The 10,731-nt window shown below is 52.7% G+C and overlaps 1 protein-coding gene across 1 annotated transcript; it reads left to right on the forward strand.

Annotated features, from left to right (window-relative positions):
- Nucleotides 1–2,337: 2,337 nt before the first annotated feature.
- LOC148182593 (uncharacterized) lies at nt 2,338–10,359 on the forward strand. Its single transcript, XM_088066721.1, has 5 exons — nt 2,338–2,431; nt 2,473–2,620; nt 4,471–4,558; nt 5,003–5,113; nt 10,066–10,359. Exons 1-5 carry the CDS (start codon nt 2,338–2,340, stop codon nt 10,204–10,206), a joined length of 582 nt encoding a protein of 193 aa, XP_087922847.1. The 3' UTR covers nt 10,207–10,359.
- The last annotated feature ends 372 nt before the right edge of the window (nt 10,360–10,731 follow it).

The following is a 10,731-nucleotide window of genomic DNA, read 5'->3' on the forward strand; positions in this document are numbered from 1 at the left end:
ATCCTGGGCACTTTCCTGCTCTCTCAGGACCTTCTTCTCTCATTTATGTTCCTCACCTCCTGGGGTTTCCTCCTCTTGCCAGCAATTAGCGTTGTCACCTCTGTCATCTCCCTGCCTGAACCCTTGTGAAGACACGACCAACACTTTGTGGCTCAGACTGTCCCCAGCAAGGAGAGCTGCATGTGTCAGGGCAGGGTTTGTTGTCACAGGGCTGTGCCATGCTTTGCTGCTTGTCCCTACAAGGCCACACAGCCCTGGGGTGGGCTCTGACACCGGGGTGTTCACACAGAGAGCCTGGAAAGGAGGGGGGGACTCTCATAACCACCCCAAATATCTTCAATTCTCCTTATGCTTATTCATTCTTGAATTCCCCTCCTCCCCTTACTGCTTTCACCCACCGCTCTGTATTCACCTCTCCCTCTTCTGCTGTATTTCCCCCCTCTCTAAATTTTCTCAGCCCCTTCCTGCTATTAGCCAGCCTCACCTGAGTTCCTGGAGATACATTTTATTTATTTCCTTTCCCTCTTTCTCCTTCCACCCTCTTCTCCCCGCCAAAAACACACACCTGATTTACAGCGGCAGCAGGAGGCTGATGTTCTCTGCCATCCCCAAAGCCATTAGGGGCCAATTCATCACGGAAATGCCCCAGCCAAAGCGACTGGGACATTCTTTACAGCCACAATCCCGAATGCTGGGCTGGGGGGATGGTTTGGATGGCGAGATGTCAGCTGTGAGAGAGCTGTCTGGAGGCACAAATATTATTTATAAGGTGTTGTGGCTTATGGAGGAGGGATGAGGAAGAGAAGTGGCTGCCACCGCGGGTTCTGATGACTCCAGCATCCTGCCACCAACAACACACAGCTCGGAGCTCTTCATTCAGGAGCAGGGGAAGGCAGGGGGAAGGTGGGATGCTGACTCAGGGATGCTCCGGGGTGTCAAAGTCAGGCAGGAGAAAAGCAGGGTTTTGTGGGAAAGGGAATGGGCCATCGGTGTCAGAGCAATTCCTCAGCGTGGGGCTGGGAGCTCAAGTGCTTTGTGCAATTTGGGATTGACCAGAGCAGGGAGGGGTTCCCAGGGAGATGTTTGCACACTTCAGTTCACTCCTGGATGACAGCAGCAAATCTGAGAGCTGGGGAAGGCTGGCTGGGAGGGGAGAGCTGGGAATACTCTCTTGGAAATGATCCAGCGCAGCCCTTTTGTGACTGCACCTGGCACGGGGGGTTTCAGGATAAGCAAGTGCTGGATCCATGGAGGTGAGGTGGGAGGAAAAAGCAGATTTTCCACCCTGAAAAGTCCTGGATTTGTCATCCTGTGTTGTTTGGGAATGTGTGCAGATGTTTTATAGCCACATACATTTCGTTTTATTACTTTGCACATGGAAATTGGGCCTAATTCCGAGGCCTTGGGGATGGGTAGTTTAGAGGAGATACTGGTACCCAAAGCCAAAATTGTTGCAGAATAAGATCCATTAGCCCCATCTGGTCTCTAGGAGCAGCCAGTAGCCAGGGCATTAAGAAAAGTACAAAAATTAGATGTGACAGACAAGTTCTACAAAGCCCCTTGTTCCCTCATCCCTGTTTTCCCCCCTCCCCTGAATATCTTTTCCTCCTCCTCCTCCTCCTCCTTCCTCCATCCCAATTATCTCCTCCTTTCATCACTGCCGGAGTTGTAAGTACAAAGTACCAATTAGCTAGTTTTCAAGTTTAATTAGGTTGGAAGGTAGAGCAAATTAAATCCTTTTATCGCAGGTTTCAAAGCGCTTTCCCATCGGGATGGGTTTCCTTTGGATGAGGCCCGTGTTTGTCACCAAGGAGCTGGCCCAGGTCACAGAGCAGGGGGTGAAATGCAAGACTGGGTCTATCTCCCTCCTTCCCCTAAACCCTGCACTCAGGACATCTTTTTTTTTGGAATGATTTGGGGTGCACAAACCTCTGCTCCACCTCAATCAATTGAGCATTGCTCCTTTAGCTGGTTTTAAGAACATTCCAGCAGCACCAGGAATTCAGGGAGGATGCTGTGACAAAGCCCAGCAGAAGACTTTCAAAATTCTTCAACAGTATCAAGCAGCAGGTCCACATGAATGCCTGGAAGCACTTCTATTCCCTAAACCCTTCTTCCTTTGAGGCCTGAACAAAGGCAGAAAAGCGGATCCAGGAATAAACACCTGGAGATGAAACTGCAGAGCAGAGCGAGGGAGTGTTTCATTCTTGGAGACACAACTGTGGCCACAGTTTCTGCTCCTCTTGAGCTCTGAGCAGTGAATTTCAACATTCAATATTCAATATTCAATATTCAATATTCAATATTCAATATTCAATCAAATTTCTGGCTCCCTCCATGGAGCTGCTGGACAGGGACACCCGGGAAAGCTGCGGAATTCATCCTGACCTTTTCTCCTGGTGGTACCAGCGCCTCCCCAGCCGCACTGTTGGTATTTTAACCCTCTCCCCTGTGCTTCCCTGTGTGTTGCAGACAAGCCACTACCTCAGAGTGCCCCTGGAGGCATCATTGGGATCGTGGGAGGCGTCATCGCCGCAGTCTTCATCATCGGCGTGGCCGTCACCGTCATCATCGTCTACAGGCGGCAGCAGAAGAACCGCTCCGACACCGACACCGACCTGTGAGTAGCAGGATCAGCCCCACTGGGGATGGGGGACAGCGACCCTGGCCCTCCCTCCATCTGCACAATGGGAAAACTTGGAGGCAAAATGTTTTCCTGATGTTTCTGGCTCGTTCCTCTGATCTGCTTCCCTTCCTTGGGGCTTCCTGGTGCTTCCCATCCTGCGCTCTGCTGTTTCTGAGCTCTTAGCACAAGCCTGAAGTGGAAGCCGGAGCACAGGGGTGCTCCCCCAGGGGCTGGGTTTGCTGTGGCACTTCCTTGGGGCACAGGCTCAGCACCACTGTCCCCCTCTGTGGGTAAAAGAGGATCCTGTTCCTCCTTTATCAATGGCTTCAGGCTCCTGAATGAGGCTGAGTCATCCTGCCATCAGGGAGGGGTTTCTGACAGACCCTGAGCACCTCTGAATGCATCCCAAAGAGTCCGGAAAGGCTTCACATCCACCAGCATTGCAGTTTTGGACCCAGGGGTGACATAAACTCTGTCAACAGCAGGGACAGAGGCCACCATGGGGCAGGGACTTGCTCTGCTCTGCCCAGCACGGGGCAGCAGGGATCCCAGGCAGGGAACTGAGTGGTGTGGAGGTCACTTTATGCAGCAGGAACCTCTTGAGGAGCGTTTATCCCGGGCTCTGCTGAACAGCTCTATCTTGTCACCAGCTCTTCAACCCTCCCTCCCTCCCTTCCCACCTCACCAGGGAGGCACGGAAAGCCCAGCACCCAGAGGTTGCTTTCATGTTCACCCACCCCACCTCATTGTTATTACACCTTGGGCACATTTTGTGCTCCATTTAATCCCATTTGGGAGAGGGCACTGGAGGATAGCGGGAGAGGCAGGGGAGAGGAGGGGGGGAAGCAGCAGGAGAGGCAGAAAGGCACACAAACAAAAAAAACCCAGCACCACAAGGTGAAATTGCATCAACAGCAGCGGGCCTGTGATCGAGATGCATTCTGACAATCCACTTCCCACAATGGCCCTCCACCAGGCTCAGGGAAGAGCCACTTTAGCTGAGAATAGAAAAACAACCATGCCCAGCTCTGCAGAGGTGCTGCCTCTATTGTGGAGGCTGATCCCGAAGGTAATAGCATTTCTTTTCTATAAAGCCATGAAGTCAATGTTTTACAGAGCCCCGGGGACCTGTTCTGCCCTCCCTGCCACCAGCACATTCCGGTCCCACGCTGGAATCCAAGGGAAGGAGCTCATCTCTGTCAGATCTGGTGGAGTCTGCACCCAGAGAAGGGAGGGGGGGAGCCAGCTAATTAGTGGATCAGAGTTTTAATAAGTTTTGTAAAAGGATTAGACACATCTGTGCATGTGAACAGAATGTGCAGAGACAGTCTCTAGGCTGGATTATCGTGGCTGCCAATCCCTGTGCTCTGGGGTAAAAGCTGATCCTTGGCAAGGGTCAGGGATAAATGTCCCTGCCTGGCAGAGCACGTCCGTGAGGAGGATTCAGGTTCCTCCTGGGAAGCCGTGGCAGAGCTACAATCCCAGAGGAGCTGCCGGGCAGCACCTCGTTATCACTTTGTGGTGACAGTGATAACTTACAGCCAAAACACAAACCACCTCCCAAGGGACGATCTGCAGCCATTCCCCAGCAGGTATCCCAGCTGCACCCTCGGGATCTGACAGGGGGATTTGCCTGGAGTAGGGACAGAATGCTAGCAGGGAGTTTATTTCCATTAACAATTCTAATTGGGGCGAGGCAAAGGGCATGAGGGGAGTTCCTGAGGATAATCTATGTGATTGTATTGGCAATTTGGTGACAAACACAATCAAATCCTTGGGCACATCAAGACAGCAGAGCTTTTTTTTCCTGCTTCTCTACTCAGCGGCCTCTTCTTTCCCTGCAGGATTGACCTCCCTCCATCCCACAAACCTGCCCCTCCACCAAAGAGGAAACAGGACATGAAAAGCCACCTGACTCCAGAAGACATCCAGGTAAAAATTCCTGCCTCTGGCATGGAAAACTGATTCCAAGCAGTGTCCACAGTGCCTGGATTTTGGGAAATGGCAGTTGCAAGGGCAAAGAAGTCCATGGCTTGAGTTTGAGGAGCAGAAAGTAAGGATTTTTCAAGGTTGGATGAGACTCTGAGCAACTTGGACTGGTGGGAGATTCGAATTAAATTGTCTTTAAGGTCCCTTCCAACCCAAACTGTTCTGACTCTATGATTCCATGACCCTGTTACTTGTCCCCCCAGAACTCCCAGAGTCTGGCACTAATTAAAAGCAGTAATTTGGATTCTGCTCTGTCCCTTTGGTGGATATTGAAGTCTGAAGGAGTTGGTGTTTGGCTGTGGCGTCACCTGAGGCAGAGCTTGCCCCAAGCTATGCCAGAAGATAACCCTTGCTCTTCCCATCCCTCTTCTCTTCCCTCTGCTCCAGGTTGTTCACTTGGACAACATGAAACACGAGGAGGAGATCCAGAAGTTCCCTCTGCAGACTCCCTACTACGACATGGCAGCCCCTGAGCCCTCTCCCTACAGTGACAAAGTGGTAAGGGGCACAGGGTGACAGTGGCACTGCCTGGCACCTCAGCCCAGCCTCACCCGGCACACAGGACCTAAAAAAGCAAGTTTTTTAGTCTTTATAGTCTGGGATTATCCCATCCTGGAGGAAAGCAGCCTCCACACTCTGATCTCACCCTAATTCAGCTGTCTGTTGGCTCCAGAGCTGGGCCTTTATGGGTAGAATGCCCTGCCCACCCCAAATTCTCTACCTGCAGTGCACCTACTCCACCCTGGCCGCTCCTCACCTCCTCCCTGTTGAGCAGAGGGAAGCAGCAGTGAGAGCTTCACAAAGCAATTATCTGCAGGGCAGAGCGTGCCAGCGTTTGACTCTCAGTTGACAACAGCAAGTTCTTTAAACCCGTTTTTTTTTGTTTTTTTTTTTTTCTGGTGTGTGGATTTGTGCAGCCTCAGATGGGGAGATGTTAATGTGAGGCAGCAGCAGCAGGGAGAGATTAAGGGTCAGGAGGAGATGCTGGCAGTCACATGGGAAAGGCTGGTTTGCAAGGAGTGAGAAAATGTTAGATGCAGAGGGAGCAGAAAACAGGTAAGATTAGAGTGGGTTTTTGATGAGAAAACAGAAAACCATCATCCTCCCAGGCCTTGGAGAGCATCCTTTCCCTCCCTCACCCCATGGCATGGGGATGCTCTGGTTTTTTATCCACAGGAGACAAGATATCCCAATGTAAATCCTTCAGGTCTCTCCCAGACTCCTCCTCACGAGGAGTTCAGAGCACTGCACACCCAGCCCGGTGTTTCAGCAGAGTGAACTCCCTGGCTGGAGAAAGGTGTACAAATATCAGCCCAGACTGGAGCAATTTTTTATGAACACAGCTAATTATAACCCAGTTCATCCCGCTGGGACCCTGCCATGTGTGTTCCTGCACAGATAATGGAAGGACAGGGCCCAGTGACCTTTAGCTGGCACAAGTCTGAAGCGAGGCAGACACCAAGGGCGTTGGAAATCAAAAGCCACAGTTCTGTGCCGAGCCAGGTGGATGTGATCCTATTTACTTCATCCCTAAAGGAAAACTTCCCCTTGGAGCCCTCCCTCAGTCCTGGGGCTGGTCCCCAGCTCTTTCTAATCCTTGCTGAGTTTTAAATGAAACACAGGATGCTGGAGCCAGACCCCTGCTTGAAAAACATCTGAAAGCTGAATTTCAGGCAAGCAAGAGGATGGAGGAGCTCATTTTGGGAAATAACGAGCAGTCAGTTAATTAAGTGGCAGAGTTAGTGATGTGAGATGCGGCCTGATGGGTTGCTGCTCCGTAACCATGGGAACAGAGTTTGCTGCTCTCAATCCTGGCCGGAGAAGATGCATGTCCATGTCCCACGCCTGGCACCGGCTGCTCCTCGCCGCGGATTCAGCCAGGGGGTGACGGGCTGTGGAGCTCTCGTTTCCCCTGGCCCACGGAGAACCGGCTCTGCAGCAGGGACGTGGTGTCTGGGGCACTCCAGCTGCTGCCACAGCTCTTGGCAGGGGCCTGGCACAGCTGGGGCTGCTCCCTGTCCCGGTTCAGCTCTCCTGGGAGCGGCTCCAGGCCCGGCCAGCACGGACCTGCGCCATGCTCTGGCTGTGTGCCCCAGCAGCAGGACGCAGCCTGCTCCCATCCCCTGTGAATTCGCTGCATCCTTCGGGCAGGCAGCTGGCTGCTCGAGTTTGGGACTGGCAAGGGAGAGAAGGGTGTCCTTGGCTGATTGTGCTGGATTTTTCCCAGATCACACAGGCAGGACGTGCTGCCACAGCCAGGCCAGGGGTGGGTTGTGTTGTCTCGCCACGCTTTGCAAAGGAACGAGCTTTGCCTTCCTCCCTGCAGGGGAGAAAAGTGACTTGCATCACTTTATTTTTGCGCTTTTAAAGCACTGCAGAAACCTCCTTTTCATGTCACAGTGGGATTCTGAGGAGTGGGAACCCTCAGGGAACAGCAGTGCTTGCCAAAACTACCATGGGATGGAGCAAGACCTTCCCAATCCTTCACCTGAGGGCTGGGTCAGCTGGAGGATGAGGAGGGAAGCACATCCCTGGTCCTTGCCAGCTTCGCTTTGGCACAGCCCTGCTCCCAATCATGCTCAAAATGCAGATGCAGGCGGCTGCTCCAGGGTTCTGGGATCCTTGAGAGGGAAAGGCACAGCAGAAAGGCAGGATATTCTTGTTCTGCCTGTACTTCATCTGCAGATTTGGCTTGGGAGGGCAGTGAAGAAGATGAGAGTGGAAGGGAGCAGGAAAATGGGGCGGGTGCATTCGGCTTTAAATGAATTGTGCAAAACCTCATAATTTGGGATAAAGCAGATTTATCACGAGGCAGCATGAAAGCCACTGCCTGGGGTTGACGATTTCACAGCACTAGAATGGGAGTCAGGGAGCGATTAGAGATGGCAAAGAGTGAGGGAGGGGGGAATGGGAGAGGTGCCAGGAGAAAATAAAAGAGTCAGGTGGAGGAGGAACCTCCAAGAGGGTGTGCAGGGACGTGTGCTGGCAGGGGAGCAGGACAAGGGGAGAGGCTGGGGCATGTCTGCAGGGTCAGGATACCTGCAGGAGGGAGCAGAACTATGAATGAATGTATTTTCATTCAAATGTGTATCTTTAGGTGTTGCAGGCTGTGGGAAAGCCAACACAGAGCTGACAGCCCCAAAATGCCCAAGGACAGCAGCCCGGACACTTGAGGCTGCGGGGGTGGCTGTAGGGGTGTGGGGCTGCCCTGCAGTGTTTCTCTCTGAGCAATTTTGGGGTAACAGTGAGGATAGCAAAGCAGGACGGGGATGGAGAGTGTGTTTCAGGTGTGTGGGTGAAGGCAGGTGTGCCCTGGCAGTGCTTTTGTGTCAGGTGGATGCTCCGTGTGTGTGTGAGAGGCAGCAGGAGCCAGAGAGAGGTGGAGGCAGGAGCTGGTGTAGGAGCAGAGCTGTGATTAGTGTCCGTGTCAGCAGGGCCCATTTACACAGGTAGAAGGGGAAGTTTCATTGCTGCAGACAGCAAAATAATTTCTCTGGGTTTGCAGGGCAATTACCGGGGTGCCGATGGTGATGATTTACACCGAGCGCTTGCGTGAGGCAGTGCTGGGCCTTGTATACAAAGCACATTATTGATATTGTAATAAATTCTGCTCCAAACAGGCAGCAAGGAGCAGGAGAGAGCCCAGGAGTGGGAGAAAGCAAGGGAAATCCATGGAGAAAACACCTCCTGTGGGAAGGATGCAGGAGAGGAGTGAGGCAAAGTAGACAGAATAGGAATCAGGAGGTAAAACTTAGTCTGGCTTCCTCCAGGGGTAGGGGACGTACTGAGACACAAAATTCAGGGGGAAAGGGCTCTGCAAGGCCTAGATTTAGGTCTGAGACTGGAGCTGGCATGGCTAATTTTCTGAAATGTCCAAACTCTGGGTCCAGACACGAAGCAGAGGCTCCATAGGATGTGCAGCTTTCATGCCAACAACTCGCCACTGCCATCTGGCCACCGAGGGCAGGACAGAGGTGACCTCCAGCCCTCTGCTCCTCCAGCCTCCAGCTTTGCTGAGCACTGGAATTGCTGCTGCTGCCCCATTCCCCATCATTCCCCTCATCCCTGTGGCCGAGGGGCAGGATCAGGGAGCCAAGCCCTGGCACAGGCCAGCGCAGCAGGCAGAGACAATCACTGAGTGAACAGCCCCTTCCAGCAACAGGCACTCAACCAGCTCATTACAGGGCTATCAACTCCTGAAAACGGCTCAGCCACAGCTGGTCGGTGGCTGAGGACACTTCCAAACAGAGAAGAGAGGATCACTTCCAAATTAAACACCTTTTGCACCATTGCCATGCAGTGCAGACATTTTGGAAAGGGGATAGAGAGAGACTGGAAGCTGCTTGGTTTGGAAGAGACAGCTCTCTCCTCTCAGAGAGGCTCTGCAGATGCCTGGCTAATGCTGGCACTGAAACCAGCCCCAAAAGTGAGGATTAAAGGAACTCCACGGGGCAAGAAATCAGGATCCCCCTCACACAGTGGTTGCTGGCACCAAGGCTCCTGCTGGTGATCCACATTCCCCACTGAGCCACAAGCTCTGGGGGCTATCCTGCCTTCCAGGCTTCTCCCATTATTATCTGCATGAAAGATGTCTGGGTAGGAATGATCAGACAAATTGGATAATATTCCATTCATGCAGCCCTTGCTGATAAGCCTGCTTAGTGGAGAAATACCCATAAATATTTCCATGCCAAAGGAGGATGCTTTTAGCATCTCTTAGACCGTGCTACGATGACAAAATCGTGCTGCAGAGTTAATCTGCAGTGCCAAGCTGTGCAGCCAAGCCTTATGTTAAACGAGGCACTTCAGAACTCCACAGTCCCCACACTGGGGCAAGCAGCAGTGGTGGCCAAGCAGTGTCATTCCCCTGTGGTCATGCCTTTGGAGTTTTGGCTTTAAAGCCATTTCCTCTGGGTATTTCCTTCCCAGAATCCAAATTTCAAACCAATGATTTTCACTCATGTTCCCCAAAAACCTGAGTTTGCAATGAATCCCAAGTTCTTGGGTTAAAACAGTCAGCTCAGGTGCATGATAAGGATTGAATTCACTGATCCAGCCCCAGCTAAGGAAAGTGCTGCTCCAAGAGGGGTTCAGTGGAAGATCAGAGCAGTGAGATGCTGCTGGGAGCAGCCCCAGTGGAAGGGGCACTGGCTGGGAGAGCTGGATCACTCAGCTCTGCATTTGGGGGAGCAGCGCCTTTGGGACTTTTGCTTTGATTTGGGATTCTACCTGACTGATTATTCATTACCTCCCTACCTCCCTCTTTTTTAACTGTTTTTTCTTCCTCCTTCCCTCCCTCTTCACCCTTTTCTTCTTTCTTCCCCTTCACACCCCCCCTCCATGTCCTGTCTCACCCCTCACCATCTGCACGGACCCTCTGTCCTCACTCCCCACCTCCTCCCAACTCCTCCCTCGTGTCCCCCACCGCCTTGCTGCTCTCTTCTCTCCAGAACCCTGGCAACAAGGACTGTGATGTCCAGTATGCAGAGCTGGACACGTCGGCTCTGGCCGCGTCACCCAGCCCTCGGACCTCCATCCATGCTGGCGGAGACCTAGTCGAGTATGCAACCATCCAGCCCAACTTACGCTAGCGCATGTCACTCTAGGCCCTTTCCCCTCAGATTCTGGCCTCAAGGTACACATGGCACTCTGCCTTCCTCACTGCACCCCTCAAAGGCACTGCTCCCCCCTCCCTGGATCCCTCCCTCCCTGTGCAGCGCTCCCTCTGCGTCCCGTCTGTCCCTCCCTGCCTGCTCTCTCTCTGTCTCTCCGCTGCCCTGGTTTTTGGGGGTGCTGCCCAGAATGCTTTCGCCTTGCCTTGCCTCTCTGCATGCTCTTTTTTCTGTGTTTCCCTTTGCTTCCTGCAGCCAGGCATGTGGGAGAGGGGGAGAGGGTTCATGGCTTCGTGGCAGAGCAGGGGTTTGTCCCCCCTGCTCCAGGTGGGTCTGGAGTTCCCGCTCCGGTTCAGGGAATTTCTGCAGCACCTGTGAGGAATCGGAAGTCAGAGATGCTAAGAGGGCTTTTCCAGGCCAGGACAAGGAGGGGAGGGAAAGGAAAAGGGAATGATTGAAAGGAAAAATAAAAAAAAAAAAAGAAGGGCTTTGTGTGCATGTGGA

Source organism: Pseudopodoces humilis, chromosome 25 (genome assembly GCF_049639895.1).
Source record: "Pseudopodoces humilis isolate 2021_Gansu_Grassland_sample_001 chromosome 25, ASM4963989v1, whole genome shotgun sequence".
NCBI lineage: Eukaryota > Metazoa > Chordata > Aves > Passeriformes > Paridae > Pseudopodoces > Pseudopodoces humilis.